The 19,614-nt window shown below is 44.6% G+C and overlaps 1 protein-coding gene across 6 annotated transcripts in view; it reads left to right on the top strand.

Annotated features, from left to right (window-relative positions):
- Positions 1-5,005, top strand: part of LOC141271695 (uncharacterized) — a 37,231-nt gene extending 32,226 nt beyond the window's left edge. For 4 of the 6 annotated variants that reach the window (XM_073681771.1, XM_073681770.1, XM_073681767.1 and 1 more), the window contains one exon: positions 2,358-5,004. In XM_073681771.1, coding sequence (XP_073537872.1) covers positions 2,358-3,715 — 1,358 coding nt within the window. In that variant the 3' untranslated portion in view covers positions 3,716-5,004. Of the gene's footprint in view, positions 1-2,357 lie in introns of all 6 variants that reach the window. The other 2 variants (XM_073681766.1, XM_073681765.1) reach the window with 1 other exon arrangement.
- The last annotated feature ends 14,609 nt before the right edge of the window (positions 5,006-19,614 follow it).

Here is a 19,614-nt window from a genome sequence, read left to right as displayed (position 1 = left end):
TTAGAGGTATTAATTCAAATATATCTGAACACTGAAAGATCAATCAGTTGTAAAATATGAGTATAGGTATATGAAAATGTTTTTCTTGAGTCACCTTTGCTTCCTTTCTCATGTTATATTTATAAACCATGATGTGGGCTATGCAAATGGATAATCTGTTTGTTTTAATATTGCTCAAGTAGTATGATTCACACATATAAGAGCTATTTGTAATTTAGAGAAAAGAAATCTTTCTCTTTTGATTAACATAATCTGGTTGGTCGATCCTCCTGTCAATCAAGTTAGAGGGTATAAAGATCCGGAGTTGGAGGCCGACTCCACCCTTAGAAAAAGCCGGTATACCGGCGAAACGCGCGTCAGGGATTATATCTGAGCTATTTGACAGTGTAGGGGGAAATGAGATTAAGCCCTAGGAATATGCACACAATTGCGGTACTCTGACAAGGGAGAACCGCATCAGTACTCCAAGCTGCAGCGGACAACATAAAGTCCAGGTCTGCAGCGATCAGCTGTTGTAGCCGGCACGCGACGCACGTGTGCAGTGAGAGAGCAAGGAGACAGTGTATCGCTCCTCACTGCAGCGATCAGCTGTTTGAAGCCGGGACGCTGAGCACATGTGCGGGGAGTGAGACAGGGGACAATAGACTGCCCCTCACCCCAGTGATTAGCTGTTCAGCCAGGCACGCTGAACATTAGTGTGATCATTAGTACCTGACATGTGAGGAGTTGTTCGGCACAGCGGGCTGCTCCTCAGTGTCATAAGATTTATGATCGCTTGGCAGTGAGGTTTTCCTCCTGACAAAGATTTCAAGTGGTGCCGGCTCAGTTATTACAAGCACTAATACACACACAGTGCACTTTATTATGGACTACTGCGGTATTGGGCAGAGTTAGTGATTATAGCTGACATCTATCACTACCATTATATTACAAACCGCTAGACTAATGTCATCTCATTTTTATGGGATAATCAGGGGGTGTACAGTTGTGTCCCAAGGCAGATTTATACATGACAGTGAAATAATTTGCCAAGATAACAATTCATTTTCCTATTCATTGGATTTGTATAACTGCTCCACCTGATATTAGCATTGAGGCTATTCCAATATATGGGGATATCATTTACATATAACCTCGGTCCTATATTAGAGGGACTGGACAGAGGTGTCCCTAATTTGCCCTACACTGCATCTAGCCAGACTTATTAGTGGGTACCATCTTTATACTCTAATAGATGGTTACCTTATATCCATCTATAGATGCATTAGATATTTTGAATTTTAAAGATTTAATTAATAAAGGTTATGAATTTTTAAATTTTTCTATATATCCACACTTCTCCTACTTCCCCTTCCCCCTATCTAACATGATTATTTTTGGTGGTGTACACCTGTGGATATAGATCTGATGAGAATAGACCATCTCCTTGGCTAAAGCAGGAAGCTGATTACTCAAGCTAGCGCACACACCCATATTGCCAGACTGGATGGTGCTATAGGTCCCAGGCACCCTAATCTTAGTGGCTGAGCCACCTAGAGCTTCTTGCTCCGACACCTCCATTACTAGCACCACCTGCAGAATGAATAAGACATTGCCTGGTTACAGAAGCAGATGTCTCAGGAGCAGGACACAAAGGAGATGGGACACCCCTTTTGAAGAAGCCCTAATTTGACAAAATGGCAGAAAACCAGAGCATTAGAAATCCCCTAGGAGTAGTGACTATTCTGACTCCACATGCACTTTCTAGAAACTAGCACGTAGTGGATGTTGGAGAGTGAAAATTGCAAAATAGTATTTTATTACCCAACACATAGTGTCCAGATTGTGCTCCAGGAGACACACACCGTAAATTAAGTGGGTTCTTCTCACTATAGTAATGTCAAATACATGGATGCTAAATGTGCTTTGGGCACACAGCAAGGCTCAGAAGTGAGGGGGAGATTTGACTTTGGGAGAGCAGATATTGCTGGATTGGTTTATGGAAGCCATGTTGCTTTTGAGTCACTAATAATGTGGAAACCTCTGTTTTTCCATTGACAGATGATGGACCTGAGTGGGGACTTGTTTTTTTGAGAGATCAGTAGAAGTTGTTATTGCTATAATTTTCACCTATATAACATTGTTTGGTGGCTTTTTATTCCATATTTGGGAAGCAGAATGAACAAACAGTTGAACACCACGCTCCACTGATTCATCCTATGAGGTTTTCTTTTAGACCGTGAACTGTCATTGTCTTAGTGAATAATTCTATATTTTTACATAACTTGCCATTTTTACAGACAATTTAAGTAGAAATGTTGAACAATATAAAAATCAAGGATATTTTATTCAAAAATTATTGGTTTTATTCTTGGCAGATGACTGTACCAGAAGATCAGAGGGACAGCTGAAATCTTCAATTTTTAAATCAAATGAACTCGGTATCCCACAAGCTACAACTAAAGTGAATGCCATTACTCCAGACATACCATCATCCCTTCACAGCAAAGATCTGTCATCTGATGCTTTGAAACCGGTCTCAACTTCTTATTCATTACCGACTGCTAAGGAAAATGAAAGTAAAAAAATAAGAATTAAAAAACGAATTGCTCCTAAAGCAAAGAAGCCATTTTCACATTCAGAATATGGAAATAATTTTCACTCTGAAAAGCCTTTTCTTAAACATCAAAAAATTCACACAGTGGAGAAAAGATTTTCTTGTTCCAAGTGTGGGAAATATTTTAACCAGAAATCACATCTTGCTAGACACCAGAGAAGTCACACAGGTGAGAAGCCATACTCCTGTTCAGAATGTGAGAAATGTTTTACACAGAAATCAAATTTGGTTAAGCACCAGAGAACTCACACAGGGGAGAAGCCTTTTTGCTGTTCTGAATGTCAGAAATGTTTTATCCAGAAATCTGATTTGGTTAAGCACCAGAGAACCCACACAGGGGAGAAGCATTTTTCTTGTTCAGAATGTGGGAAATATTTTAAACAGAAATGGAATCTTGTTATACACCAGAGAAGTCACACAGGGGAGAAGCCTTTTTCCTGTTCAGAATGTGGGAAATATTTTATCCAGAAATGGAATCTTGTTATACACCAGAGAAGTCACACAGGGGAGAAGCCTTTTTCCTGTTCAGAATGTGGGAAATGTTTTGGGAATAAATCATATCTTCTTAGTCACCAAAGAGCTCACACAGGAGAGAAGCCTTTTTCATGTTCAAAATGTGGGAAATGTTTTGGGAATAAATCAATCCTTCTTAGTCACCAAAGAGCTCACACAGGGGAGAAGCCTTTTTCATGTTCAGAATGTGGGAAATATTTTAATCGGAAATCATGTCTTGATAGCCACCAGAGAATCCACACAGGGGAGAAGCCTTTTTCATGTTCAGAATGTGGGAAATGTTTTAACCATAAATCAGATTTGATTAAGCACCAGAGAACCCACACAGGGGAGAAGCCTTTTTCATGTTCAGAATGTGGGAAATCTTTTAACCAGAAATCGAATCTTGATAGCCACCAGAGAATCCACACAGGGGAGAAGCCTTTTTCATGTTCAGAATGTGGGAAATGTTTTAACCATAAATCAGGTTTAGTTATGCACCAGAGAACCCACACAGGAGAGACACCTTTTTTATGCTCAGAATGTGGGAAATATTTTGTGAAGAAATCATCTCTTCTTAATCACCAAAGAGTTCACACAGGGGAGAAGCCTTTTTCATGTTTTTAATGTGGGAAATGTTTTACACAGAAATCAACTATTAGTAAACATCAGAGAAGGCACACAAGGGAGAAGCCTTTTTCATGTTCAGAATGTTGGAAATGTTTTAATCGAAAATTGTATTTTCTTAAAGGGGTTGTCCACTATTAAGGGCAATCCCTTGTCATTCCTCATATTTGGCCGCATTAAAATAAAAACACTCATACTCACCATTCCAGCAGTGTCGGCAATCGCATTCCCGGGGCTCATGTGAGGTTGTTACATCACATGAGTACTGTGCCCAATCAGCGACGGCTTCACTATCGCTGCCATCGGATGCATTAAACATCAACAGCAAGCCAGGGCTGCGGCTGCTCTCTGACTTCATCTTGATGTTCAATTTGTCCGAAGATGGGGACAGTCACGCCAGCACTAATTGGCTGAAGAGCTCACGTGACTTAACAACCTCACATGAGTCCCGGGAACGCAAGTGCCAACACCGCTTGAACGACGCCTCCATGGGAGGTTTGTATCAGTGCTTTTATTTTAACAGGACCAAGCATGAGGATTGAGAAGGGGTTGTCCATGTAGTGGAAAACCCTTAAAAAGTAAAAAATCCCACACAGAGAAGCCATTGTCATACCTAGAGTGTGAAAAATGAATTACTGGAAAATATTATTTTGTTGACCATCAAAAATAACTCAGACTTAGAGAAACTATATGTGTTATTGACACATTGTACAAAGAGATATAACAAACAGGTGTATTATTAAATGAGAAAGGGAAATCACTTTAGAACTTATCATATTTCTTGGACTATAAGACATATTTTTAGCATGAACATATCTTGTTAATAAGTGTGTCTTATAAACTGGAGGCAGCATCCTGTGACAGAGAAGAATGCTGAGACAGTGTCCTTCATGGTCACTGAGAGAACTGCTCTCTTTCCTCCAGCTCCACACATATCTGATTGGTGCAGAGCAGGAGAGGAAGGTATCAGGACCTGTACAGAGGCTGCACGTCCTGAGTGAGCAGCTGAAAAACCTTCCACCTGACTAGCTCAAGGACCTTTCCCATCATGTAATCATTCACATGACCTGGAAGGAACTGCAAAAAGGGGAAATGTGTACACAGTGTTTGTGTATGCAAATTTGCATATGATAATAATAATCTTTATTCTTGTATAGTGCTAACATATTCCGCAGCACTTTACAGACATTATCATATGTAGCAGAGCTGTGTATTTATGTAAATGTGCATATGTAGCAGAGCTGTGTGTATGTAAATGTGCATATGTAGTAGAGCTCTATGTATGTAAATATGTCTCACAAATAAAAATCTCCATTAAAATGTATATAATTCATTTATACCTTATTAAAAAGGAACTATTACATATGTTCCCAATCAAATTTTACAAATTAGCATTATAGAAATGAAAAAAATTTATTTAATTCCTAGGCCATATAAATTAAATCAGGGGTTAAAGGCAGGTGGTAGGGGAGGTGGGGATGGCGCCTCAATCCTTTCCCTATTAATTATCCCTCATTATTTACCCTTCCTTGCCGCTGAGGTTTACACCCTAAAAGAGCGTAATTTCTGTTTCATCCTAATTATCCCTAGATGATCCTAGGTACTACAACCACTCACAGGAGGAAAAAATTAAACCAAACGTAGTTTTGGCAAATAGTTATCAGCCAAGGTATCCATAAGTAAAGTCACAATGCGTGAACCAACAATATGGCTTATACTACATTAAGAGGTTCCTTCAATATCTGCAGAGGTATACCATATTTTTCGAACTATAAGATGGCACTTATTTCCTCCAAAATTTTGGAGGAAAGTGGGAGGTGCGTCTTATAGTCCGAACATATGTTCTGTGACTGGTGGGGGGTCTGGGGGTGAGCGGCAGTGGGGGAAGAGCGGGGCACAGGAGGTAGCAGCCGCCCACCCTACGCTGTGCCTGCTAAAGAAAATGAATATTCCCTGCTCCCCATGCCAGGACTGTGTGTGCGTGGGGAGCAGTACCATTCAGTCTCTTCAATAGCACAGCTCCTGCTGCAGCCGGCGGACTGTGTGCCCGCTATTAAAGCTCATGAATATTCACTACAACCCACTCCCATGGGTTGTAGGGAATATTCATGGTCTTAAATAGCGTGCACACTGACCGCCGAGCGCAGCAGGGGCCGCGCTATTGAAGAGACTGAGTGGTTACTGCTCCCCACGCACACAGTCTCGGCGTGGGGAGCAGTGAATATTCCGGCACAGCACTTCATTGTGTGAGGGCGCATGGCAGGGACGCCATGCACACCCTGCCATGCACAGTGAGAGTGTCGGCGGCAGAGCGGGACGCAGCGCTGGAGGAGAGAGGAGGGGAGTATGATTCTTTGTTTTGTGGGCAAAAAAGGGGTGCCAAGCATACCAAGATCAAGGGGTGCCATGCATACCAGGATGGGGGAATCAAGGGGTGCCATGCATATCAGGAGGGGGGATCAAGGGGTGCCATACATGTCAGGATGGAGGATCAAGGGGTGCCATGCATACCAGGATGGGGGATCAAGGGGTGCCATGCATGCCAGGATGGGGGATCAAGGGGTGCCATGCATACCAGGATGGAGATGAGGGCCATGTATACTAGGATGGGAATGAGGGCCATGTATACCAGGATGAGGATGAGGACCATGTATACCAGGATGAGGATGAGGGCCACGTATACCAGGAAGGAGGATATTAACGGAATTGGAGAACATTATCCCAATACCAATGTCAGCAGCAGACCCCCTCCACCATAACAGTGCATCATGACCACATTTTCTGCTTAATTTTTTTTCTATTTTCCTCCTCTAAAACCTAGGTGCGTCTTATGGTCCGGTGCGTCTTATAGTCCAAAAATACATTAATTCAAATATTCATGAGACTAAATAATAAAGAGTCCATGCCTCTTATAAGGTGCCAATAGTGCTACAGTGTTGTCACAGACAAATAAAATGACCATGCATGAATACCTCTACATGTTGTAAATAGTGAGTCCATTCAAACTGTAGTAGATCCTAGCTTGTCACAGAACTATATACAGTGGTGGCCAAAAGTATTGGCACCCCTGCAATTCTGTCAGATAATACTCAGTTTCTTCCTGAAAATGATTGCAATCACAAATTCTTTGGTATTATTATCTTCATTTAATTGCTTGCAAGGAAAAAACGCAAAAGAGAATGAAGCAAAAATCAAATCATTGATCATTTTACACAAAACTCCAAAAATGGGCCAGACAAAAGTATTGGCACCCTCAGCCTAATACTTGGTTGCACAACCTTTAGCCAAAATAACTGCGAACAACCGCTTCCGGTAACCATCAATGAGTTTCTTACAATGCTCTGCAGGAATTGTAGACCCTTCTTCTTTGGCAAACTGCTCCAGGTCCCTGATATTTGAAGGGTGCCTTCTCCAAACGGCCATTTTGAGATCTCTCCACAGGTGTTCAATGGGATTCAGGTCTGGACTCATTGCTGGCCATCTTAGAAGTCTCCAGTGCTTTCTCTCAAACCATTTTATAGTGCTTTTGAAAGTGTGTTTTGGGTCATTGTCCTGCTGGAAGACCCATGACCTCTGAGGGAGACCAAGCTTTCTCACACTGGGCCCTACATTATGCTGCAAAATTTGTTGGTAGTCTTCAGACTTCATAATGCCATGCACACGGTCAATCTGTCCAGTGCCAGAGGCACTGTAGGGACCGTGTTCTTTTCTTTGAATGCCTCTTTTTTTTCCCTGTACACTCTATGTTGATGCTTTTTCCCAAAAAGCTCTACTTTTGTCTCATCTGACCAGAGAACATTCTTCCAAAACGTTTTAGGCTTTCTCAGGTAAGTTTTGGCAAACTCCAGCCTGGCTTTTTTATGTCTCGGGGTAAGAAGTGGGGTCTTCCTGGGTATCCTACCATATAGTTCCTTTTCATTCAGACGCCAACGGATAGTACGGGTTGACACTGTTGTACCCTCGGACTGCAGGGCAGCTTGAACTTGTTTGGATGTTAGTCGAGGTTCTTTATCCACCACCCGCACAATCTTGCGTTGAAATCTCTCGTCAATTTTTCATTTCCATCCACATCTAGGGAGGTTAGCCACAGTGCCATGGGCTTTACACTTCTTGATGACACTGCGCACGGAAGACACAGGAACATTCAGGTCTTTGGAGATGGACTTGTAGCCTTGAGATTGCTCATGCTTCCTCACAATTTGGTTTCTCAAGTCCTCAGACAGTTCTTTCGTCTTCTTTCTTTTCTCCATGCTCAATGTGGTACACACAAGGACACGGGACAGAGGTTGAGTCAACTTTAACCACTTCGCACCAGAGCCTGTTTCTGCCTTCGTGACCGGGCCAATTTTTTCAATTCTGACCACTGTCACTTTATGAGGTAATTACTCTGGAACGCTTCAACGGATTCCCCTGATTCTGAGATTGTTTTTTCGTGACATATTGTACTTCATGATAGTGGTAAAATTTCTTCGATATCACTTGCGTTTATTTGTGAAAAAATTGGAAATTTGGCGAAAATTTTGAAATTTTCAAACTTTGAATTTTCATGCCCTTAAATCAGAGCGATATATCACACAAAATAGTTAATAAATAACATTTCCCACATGTCTACTTCACAACAGCACAATTTTGGAACCAAAATTTTTTTTTGTTAGGGAGCTATAAGGGTTAAAAGTTGACCAGCGATTTCTAATTTTTACAACAAAATTTACAAAAACATTTTTTTAGGGACCACATCTTATTTGAAGTGACTTTGAGGGGCCTTTGACAGAAAATACCCAAAAGTGATACCATTCTAAAAACTGCACCCTACAAGGTGCTCAAAACCACATTCAAGAAGTTTATTAACCCTTCAGGTGCTTCACAGGAATTTTTGGAATGTGGAAGAAAACAATGAACATTTAACTTTTTTTCACAAAACTGCTACTTTAACCTCAAATTTTTAATTTTCACAAGGGCAGCCAGAAAAAATGGACCCCAAAATGTGTTGTGCAATTTCTCCTGAGCATGCTGATACCCCATATGTGGTGCAAAGCCACTGTTTGGGCGCACGGCATGGCTCGGAAGGTAAGGAGCGCCATTTGACTTTTGGAATGGAAATTTCACTTGAATCGATAGCGGATGCCATGTTGCATTTGGAGAGCCCCTGAGGTGCCTAAACAGAGGAAACTCCCAACAAGTGACCCCATTTTGGAAACTAGACCCCTCAAGGAACTTATCTAGATGTGTGGTGAGCACATTGAACCCCTAGGGGCTTCACAGAATTTTATAATGTTGAAGAGTGAAAATAAAAAAACACATTTTTAACACAAAACTGCTACTTTAGCCTCAAATTTTTAACTTTTACAAGGGCAGCCAGAAAAAATGGACCCCAAAATGTGTTGTGCAATTTCTCCTGAGCACGCTGATACCCCATATGTGGTGCAAAGCCACTGTTTGGGCGCACGGCATGGCTCGGAAGGTAAGGAGCGCCATTTGACTTTTGGAATGGAAATTTGGCTGGGATCGATAGCGGATGCCATGTTGCATTTGGAGAGCCCCTGGGGTGCCTAAACAGAGGAAACCCCCAACAAGTGACCGAATTTTACAATCTACTCCTCTGTATAAATTAATCTAGTGGTGGGAAAATAAGTAGATAGGTAAATGGTCTCTAAACCCATAGATGAATTCCCAGAGAGGTGTCATTTCCAAAATGGGGTCACTTCAGGGGGGATTCTGCTGTTTTGGCACTTTTCAGAGGCGCTAAGTACCAGAATTAAAGAATCCCCCCTGAAGTGACCCCATTTTGGAAATGACACCCCTCTGGGAATTCATCTATGGGTTTAGTGACCATTTTAACTCAATGGATGATTTCCAGAAACAAGCACGCAATGGAAGGTTTAGATTCTGGAGAACCCCCCCTGGAAATTAAGTGAGCTCTACTCGAATGTGTCATTCACTAAATGAACCAAATGTTTGAATGACAAATTGGGATACATTTTTACAGTTTAAAAACGTGGTTCTGTGTGGAAGATTTTAAAGCAGTCAGTGACGCATAAGGCTGGCAATGATGGGCATTGTGGGCAATAGTAGTGGGTATCACGCCTCATTCCTCTCTTAGTACATACACGACATCTTTTCTGGGGGTTCCTTCTTGTTTCCGTTGCTGGAATAAGTGCAATAAAATGTCGCTCAGTGAGTCTTTTCACATCCTCAGATTCTAATGGATGAGCGGGGCTAACACTTTGAAAGACAAGATTTTCAATTACCTTTTCTTGATAGTCAAGAAAAGGATCTGAATTTCCTGCTTTTTTGTACAACACAAAAGAATGGTATGTGGCCACCTGAAACAAATAAATAACCAACTTTTTATACCAGGTATAGGACTTTCTTGATACCTGGTATGGCTGTAGAACCTGGTCTGCAAGGTCCACACCCCCCATGTGTTTGTTGTAGTCAATGACTGACACAGGTTTTTGCTTCGGAGTGGTGGATCCTAGTTCTACAGTGGCCCTTGTGACATCTGTGTGGATCGACCTGAGGACAAAAATATCCCTCTTATCCCTATATTTCAGGGCAAGCAGCTCTCCGTTGCGTACAGCCCCTGACTGCCCCTTTTGAAACTTTTGGTTGACCAATGGTTGTGGAAACCCCTGACGGTTTTTACGGATGGTCCCACAAGCCCCGATGTTGTGTTCAACCAGACTTTTAAATAGGGGTATACTGGTGTAATAATTGTCCACGTACAGATTGTAGCCTTTTTGAAAAAATGGACTTATCAGCTCCCAAACAATTTTTCCAGATGTCCCCAGATAAGTAGGGCATCCTGGTGGGTTTAGCTGGCTATCTTTCCCCTCATATATGCGGAAAGCGGATGTGTATCCGGTTCAACTTTCGCACATTTTATAGATCTTTATTCCAAACCTTGCCCTTTTAGATGGGATAAATTGCTTGAGGTGCAGTCTTCCTTTGAATTTTACAAGGGACTCATCTATAGAAATATTTTGTGTTGGGGTGTAGAGCCTTAAGAATTTTTCTGACAAATTTTCAATGATGGGTCTAATTTTATATAACCTGTCATGTTCTGGGGCATTTCTGGGCAGGCATTGACTATTGTCGTTAAAATGCCAAAACCGCATGAGCATTTCATAACGGGTCCTAGTAAGAACAACTGAAAACATAGGGGTGGCTTGAACAGGGTGGTTGGACCAGTAGGATCGAATGCTCGGTTTTTTAACAAGCCCCATGGCAAATGTAAGTCCTAAAAAATTTTTTATTTCCGGGACATTAGTTGGTGTCCATAAATTTGCCCTAGCATAGTAAGATCGGGGATTCTGGCTTATGAATTGGGATGCGTATAAATTTGTTTGCATGACAATATTCTCTAGCAAGCTGTCTGTAAAAAACAAATTAAAAAAATGAATTGGTCCAAAATCTTCCACCTCCACATTTATACCAGGAGTGGCGTTGAAATCAGGGCTGAATGGAGCAGCCGAATCCGAAGCCTCCCATCTGGGAAATGCTAGATCATGTGGCAAAGCCCCTTGTACAGGGCCGGCTCCAGGTTTTTCTGGGCCCCGGGCGAAAGAGTCTCAGTGGGCCCCTTTAATACATACCACGATTCATGATGCACAGATACCGCAGAGAAATAAATATATATATATATATATATATATATATATTAGTACAATGCAAAGATTTCACTTCTTACATTACATGAGCGATATCTATTGTAAATTCTACAAAAGCTCAGAAACGGGCGAATCGCTCCACACAGAATACTGGCCCCCATATAAGGCCCCATACGGAATACTGGCCCCCATATAAGGCTCCATACGGAATACTGGCCTCCATATAAGGCTCCATACGGAATACTGGCCCCCATATAAGGCTCCATACGGAATACTGGCCCCCATATAAGGCTCCATACAGGATACTGGTCCCCATATAATGCTGCATGCAGGCTGTTACCCACCACATAATGCTCCATACAGGCTGTCCCCCCCCTTATAATGCCCCATGCAGGCTGTTCCCCCCCTTATAATGCCCCATGCAGGCTGTCACCCCCTCTCTCTATAATGCCCCATGCAGGATGTCATCCCCCCCTCTCTTTATAATGCCCCATGCAGGATGTCACCCCCCCTCTCTTTATAATGCCCCATGCAGGCTGTCACCCCCCCTCTCTTTATAATGCCCCATGCAAGCTGTCACCCCCTCTCTCCATAATGCCCCATGCAGGCTGTCACCCCCTCTCTCCATAATGCCCCATGCAGGCTGTCACCCCCTCTCTCCATAATGCCCCATGCAGGCTGTCACCCCCTCTCTCCATAATGCCCCATGCAGGCTGTCACCACCCCCCCCCCATATAATGCCCCATGCCTCCATACATTAAAAAAAAAAATCAAATACCTCCCTCCTCCTCACCTGCTGCAGCTGCTCAGGTCCGGACTCCAGCGTTGTCGGTGTCTTCCCGCTCTGCGCTCCCTGTGACGGCTCAGGGGGACGGCGCGGTGAAAAGACGTCACCGCGCCCTCTGACCTGAGACGTCACAGGGAGCGCAGAGCAGGAAGACAGCGGATCTGCGGAGGCACGGGGAGAGGTAAGTATCCCGCTGCCGGGGCCCTGAGCAAGCGGGGAAGAAGAAGGGCGCTGACACCGCTCTCCTCTGCCCATAGCCCAGCGGGGTGCGCGACTGCCAGTGGGCCCCTCTGCCTGCTCAGGGCCCCGGCACTTGCCCGGGTGCGCCGGGTGCTGACGCCGGCCCTGCCCTTGTACACTGGCGTGCGCCAATTCACTGGTAGCACGGACAGCGCTTGTACTGGGCAGTGTTCCCTGATTTGGAGACGTTTCTCCAGTAGCGCTATTTGCCCCTATTGCTGTACTGGTCCTTGGGCTTGAGGATGGACCAGAATCACTGCTCATTTCTGAGCTCTCAGTGTCGCCGCTACTAAAGCCCTCAAAATCCATATCTCCATCTGAGATTGCACTGTCATCAGTGTCAGAACATAGCAGGGCATACACCTCTTCTGTGGTATAAGTCTGACGGGCCATTTTATTTTTATATTTTTTGGCCGGATTGAACGGACGGGACTGGACTGGACTGACTGGACTGACCGGACTGGACTGGACTGACCGGACTGGACTGACCGGACTGGACTGACCGGACTGGACTGACCGGACTGGACTGATCTGACAGGACTGACTGGACTGATCTGACTGGACTGATCTGACAGGACTGACTGACTGACAGGACTGACTGACAGGACTGACTCATCTGACAGGACTGACTGACTGATCTGACAGGACTGACTGGACTGATCTGACAGGACTGACTGGACTGATCTGACTGGACTGATCTGACTGGACTGATCTGACAGGACTGACTGACAGGACTGACAGGACTGACTGACTGACAGGACTGACTGATCTGACAGGACTGACTGACTGACTGATCTGACAGGACTGACTGATCTGACAGGACTGACTGACTGATCTGACAGGACTGACTGACAGATCTGACAGGACTGACTGACTGATCTGACAGGACTGACTGACTGACTGATCTGACAGGACTGACTGACTGATCTGACAGGACTGACTGATCTGACAGATCTGACTGATCTGACAGGACTGACTAACCCTAACTCTTACTTTCTTTTTTATTTTATTTTTTTCACTTTTTCTGTGGAAAGGCTGACAGCTCTTGTCACACTGTTTCTCCTCTGCTCTCTCACTGAGATCGGAGGAGAAACAGTGCATTTATCAGCCAGATCGCCCGGGAAAGTTAGTTGCTAAAACAAACTTCCCTAGTGATCTCTCTGATTGGCTGGTGTGACGCTGACATCATCGAGACCTGAGCCAATCAGGTCTCGATGATGTCAGAGGTCACAGCACCGGGATCCCCGCCACTACTAAGGTATGTGGGGGGTCCCGATCGCCGACCACCGGCTGTCACTATCTTTTAAATGCCGCGATCGCTATGGATCGCGGCATCTAGAAGATAGGAACAGGTTAACATCATGGGGACCTGATCCAATCAGGTCCCCATGATGCCACATGTCGGAGCTATCGCTCTGAACCGGTACCGCAGCACTTGCAGGACCCTGGGGGTCCTGAGCGCTGTGGGACCACCCACCGTTTGTAAACGTCGGCGCTGCACAGAGCCCAGGCAGCGCCGACGTTTATATACAGTGGGGCGTCGCAAAGCGGCTAATCCATGTTAACTGGCTGCAAGTGTGATTTAGTTATTGCCAACACCTGTTAGGTGCCACAGGTAAGTTACAGGTGCTGTTAATTACACGAATTAGAAGCATCACATGATTTTTCAAACAGTGCCAATACTTTTGTCCACCCCCTTTTTTAGGTTTGGTGTGGAATAATATCCAATTTGGCTTTAGGACAATTCTTTTTGTGTTTTTTCATTGAAGACAAATTAAATGAAGATAATAATACCAAAGAATTTGTGATTGCAATCATTTTCAGGAAGAAACTGAATATTATCTGACAGAATTGCAGGGGTGCCAATACTTTTGGCCACCACTGTATATATAGAAACCCCACATAGCTACCATTGTAATGTGACCCCAACACGTTTCCCCATTCCTGTTCAATGTTCATCAGGAGGCTTTTTAGAAGTAACCTTTTTGGGAAGTGTAGGATCACTTGTGGTTTCAAAAATTCATGGCATCCGTCTCTCAGCATGTCATAATCCCATATACAGCACCCTTAAATATGAACTGTGTGTATGGAAATGTGCGCATGTAGCACAGCTGTGTGTGTGTATGTTTAAATGTGTACATGTAGCAGAGCTGAGTGTGTGTGCACTGTCCACGTAGGAGTGTTATGTGTCTATATGTGCACTGTAAACTGTTTCATTAATGTTCGTACTGGAAGAGGAAAAAATTGCTTGCACCAACTACCTTGGTGTTCTTATATCCATTCAAATACTGGACTTCAGCAATCAAGCCTGATGGTACCGGTTTCTCACATAAATAAGTACATAAATGTGAAAAAAGTGGCACTCACCGGTCCTGTAAAATCCAATGTCTTCATTTAACAAAATATTAAACCTGTCTGCGGAGAGGAACAGAGCACATGGAAAGGATGACTGCCGTTTCGTGCTAGTCTGCGCTTCAATGGGTCCTTGGGAAATGTAGCGTCTGCGTCTCTGTCCCCTGCCAGGCAGAGACGCCGTCCCCCTTACCACCGCGGTCCTGCTCTGACGTCTTCCGGCCTTCCTGCTGCTGGTGCGCGCAGCTTCTTCGGCAGTGTGCTTAGGGCACTCGCGCGCTCCCTCCCTCTTAAAGGGGCCACGAGCGCCGTCCTAAAAAGTCCCCAGCCAATGGCCGGAGGACTTTCTCTATAAAAGGCAACTCCTCCAATATGGAGGTGCCCGTGCAAGGTTGTTGCTCTGTTATACTTACTTAGCTTCAGCCCTCAGGTCCTCTGCAAGTCAGACTTGTCCGCCAGTCTGATCTTCAGTCCAGTCCGCCAGACTGACTACTTTCCAGCCCGCCAGTCTGCCTTCAGTCCAGTCCGCCAGTCTGTCTATGGACTCTGCCCACCAGCTTACCTGGAAGCACCTGCCTGTTACCTGCCGTGCCTGCCAGCCTGCTTACCTGGAAGCACCTACCTGTTACCTGCCGTGCCTGCCAGCCTGCTTACCTGGAAGCACCTGCCTGTTACCTGCCGTGCCCACTTGCCTGCCTTTACCTGCCCTGCCCACCTGCCTGCTTACCTGGAAGCACCTGCCTGTTATCTGTTGTGCCCGCCAGCTTGCCTACCCGGAGCACCTGTCTGGCTATCAGCCGAATCAGCCTGCCTGACTACCTGGACCACCCGTCAGCCTGCCTGCCGTGCTCTTCCGATGTACCGGTCAGTTCCTGCCTTCAGACCTGTGGGAGTCACCTGCTCTCATACAAGGTCGGTCCCAGAGTGGCACCTGGTCCCTCTGCTCGGTCCCTCCCTGGTTCACGGAGTCGACTGAGCCGCTGTGCGACCCTGGTCAGGCCGAGTAGATACTGTTATGAACTGCTACAAACACTAAGGAAAGATAGGAAAACTATCCCTACAATAGGACTAAGCTGATTCCCTACGATGCAGCGGGGTACCTGTTCCTTGTGAACATACCCGCCTAAGTCCTCGGCTAGTCTGAACGCAGACCTATAGATATAAGGGAGGGGTCCCTACAAGAACTAAGGACTGGGATATAGTTGGACACCTCCTAGCAGAAATTGTAGCAGAGTTAAGACAAACAAACAAACAGAAATACTAGTGGTCAAAAGACCAAGCAAACTACAGAGTAAGGTACAAGGCACCTGGCTAGCTTAAGAGTAAATGAAACACTGAAGTCCAGCAAGGCCAGGAGGGCGAAGCTGGATTATATAGGCAAAAAGTCATGTGACCAGCAAAATAGAAAAAGCTAACAGGAGGGTTCTAACAGTACCCCCTCTTCTATGAGGATCCTCCGGATCCTCCAGGCCCAGGTCTATCAGGAAACCTCCTGTGAAATGCTCCGACAAGTCTAGGAGCAGAGACATCATCCGCCCTTACCCAGGAGTTATCCTTGGGACCGAAACCTTTCCAAGCGACGAGATACTGCAATCTCCCTCTATGCCATCTAGAATTAAGAATGCGAGAAATTTCATATTCACCGTCTTCCTCCACCGGAGGAACAGAGACAGTGGCGTCCCTATCAGAAACATCAGCTTTTTTCAATAAGGAAACATGAAACACCGGATTAATCTTCCAGGAGGTAGGAACCTCCAACCTAACAGCAGATTGGTTAACTACCTGAAGCACCTTAAATGGACCCACAAACTTTGGGCCCTATTTCTTAGAAGGAATCCTCAACCGCAGATTCCTAGAGGACAACCAAACCATGTCACCAACAGTAAACAAAACCTCTTGACGTTTCCTGTCAAAGTACCTCTTGGATTTTTTGTTAGCCTCTTGAAGGTTACGACGTACATCAGTCCAAACTCTCTCCAAATCACCGGAAAAATTCTCCTCCTCCGGCACAGCCGATACCAATTTGGAGAATGACCCAAACGACGGATGTCTCCCAGTACAACAAAAAAAAGGAGAACACTCAGCAGAAGAGGATGTATGGTTGTTAAGAGCAAATTCAGCCAGTGGCAGAAACTCAGGCCACCCCTCTTGATTGTTAGCCACAAAATAACGCAAAAACTGTTCAACATCCTGGTTCTTTCTTTCTGTCTGTCCATTAGACTCAGGATGATAACCAGATGAAAATGACAAATGGACTCCCAACCTGTCACAAAAGGCACGCCAAAAACGAGCCACGAAGTGAGGTCCCCTATCGGAAACAATGTTGGTGGGAACGCCATGGAGCCTGACAATTTCTTTAACAAAAGCCTTAGCGAGTGTCTTGGCGCAGGGCAGTTTGATGAAGGGAACCAAGTGACACATCTTGCTAAAACGGTCCACGACCACCCAGATAACAGTGAAACCCTCAGAGGCAGGAAGGTCAGTAATAAAATCCATAGCAAGATGCGTCCAAGGAGCACTAGGAACCTCCAGAGGGCAAAGCAACCCCGCAGCAGGAGCATGTGAAGACTTAGATCTAGCACACACAGTACATTAACGCACCCACTTAATGACTTCCTTCTGCCACCCAGGCCACCAAAAACTGCGACCTACAAGTCTCTTAGTCTCCGAAATTCCTGGATGACCTGCCAACCGAGACTCATGACACTCCACAAACAAATGTCTCCTAAAGTTCCTAGGCACAAACAACCTCCCATGGGGAGTGTTAGATGGGACATCCTCCTGGGCTTTCAGAATCCCATCTTCCAAAATGGAGTCCAATGCTGCTATCACAACACCTTCCTGTAAAATGCTCTCCTCCTCTTCGGTACCAACCATGGGAGAAAAACTGCGAGATAAAGCATCAGCTTTTACATTCTTGGTACCCGGGATGTAAGTAACAGAAAAATTAAACCGCGAAAAAAAAAGTGCCCACCTAGCTTGACGGGCATTCAAGCGCTTGGCAGCATCAAGATAGATCAGATTCTTATGATCAGTAAAAACCTGAATGGGAAATTTAGCACCTTCCAAGAGATGATGCCAATGTTCAAATGCGAGTTTAATCGCCAGCAATTCCCGATTACCGACATCGTAATTAAGTTCGGTCTCAGAAAATTTTTTTGAAAAACAAGCACAGGGATGTACTCCATCCTTGTTTTCCTGAGACAAAACAGCACCGACCCCCACCGAAGAAGCATCAACCTCGACCAAAAAAGGCTTGGTCTCATCTGGCTGCATAAGGATGGAGGCAGAACTGAACCTCTCCTTGAGATACACAAAACCTTCAATGGCCTCAGTAGTCCACTGGACCGTATTCGCACCTTTCCTGGTGAGATCAGTCAGCGGCTTAACAATTATAGAAAAATTCTTAATGAATTTTCTGTAATAATTGGCGAAACCCAAAAATCTTTGTATTGGTTTCAAACCAATAGGCCTAGGCCATTCCTGAACCGCCTGAACCTTCACAGGGTCCATCTCAAAGCCCTCGCTGGAGATAATGTAGCCCAAAAAACTAATTCTCTGCACAGCGAACTCACATTTCTCCAGCTTAGCAAAAAGTGAATTGTCGCTTAACAACTGCAATACCTCACGTACGCTCTGCCAATGAGACTCCAGATCCGGCGCAAAAATCAAAATGTCATCCAAATACACCACCACATTCTTACCGATCAACGGTCTTAGGATGTCATTAATAAGGTTCTGAAAAAACGCTGGTGCGTTGGTAAGACCAAAGGACATAACCAGATTCTCAAAATGACCCACTGGAGTGTTAAAAGCAGTTTTCCACTCACCTTCCTTCATACGTAACAAATTGTATGCCCCCCGGAGATCAATCTTAGAGAACCACTTGGCCCCCACTAACTGGTTGAACAAGTCAGGAATTAATGGCAGTGGGTAGGAATTGCGTACTGTAATTTTATTAATTTCGCGAAAGTCCAGACATGGACGTAAACCGCCGTCCTTTTTTTTACAAAAAAGAATCCAACAGCCACAGGTGACTTTGAAGGTCTAATGTGACCCGCGGCCAAGCTTGTCTGTATGTATTCCTCCAAGGCCTTTCTCTCAGGGATAGTAAGATTAAATAAGCGACTCTTGGGAAGAGTTGCTCCAAGGACAAACTCAATAGTACAATCATAGTCCCTATGAGGAGGCAAAACTTGCGACTCCTCCTCAGAAAAAACCTTCCAAAAATCCTGAATAGGTACAGGTAATTCCCCTCTTTCCACAGCAGCAATGCGACCGTTGCAACATTTATCATAACACTTAGGACTCCAAGACTTAATTTCATTGGTAGACCAGTCCAGTACAGGATTGTGCAATTTTAACCAAGGTAACCCCAAAACCACTGGAGCAGGCAAATTATTTAATACCGCCAAATCCAAATTCTCTTGGTGGATACCATTAATGGTGAGGGGAAATTCAAAAACCTTGTGAGTAATACCTTTCAAGGGAGAGCCATCAACAGCAACCACAGAAATAGGAGATGAGTTTGGATTCTAATTTAAATTTTTCCAAAAAACCCTCATCAATCACATTGAGTGTAGAACCACAATCCACAAATACCCGAAATTCAATCAACTCCTCCTGGAATGAGGTGCATCCAGAAAGAAATACTCCTTTTGAGTTTAAACAAGCTATGCAGGCGTAACTGACCTCTTTTTTTTTTTCTTTGTTCAAACGAAGCACACAGTTCTTAATAAAGTGGTCAGATTTACCGCAATAAAAACACAATCCTTTAGCAAACCTGCGGTCTTTTTCCTGAGAGTGGGGTGACATCGCCCCAATCTCCATCGGTTCTCCACCCTCCGAACAGACCCTCTGAAAACTAGTAGCTGCCATAGCAGTAAATTTCTCTTCATTACTCCTAGCAC

Source organism: Phyllobates terribilis, unplaced genomic scaffold (genome assembly GCF_046119375.1).
Source record: "Phyllobates terribilis strain yellow unplaced genomic scaffold, ASM4611937v1 Scaffold_5__5_contigs__length_657084704, whole genome shotgun sequence".
In the NCBI taxonomy this organism is placed as follows: domain Eukaryota; kingdom Metazoa; phylum Chordata; class Amphibia; order Anura; family Dendrobatidae; genus Phyllobates; species Phyllobates terribilis.
This window is presented reverse-complemented; position numbering and strand designations above follow the sequence as displayed.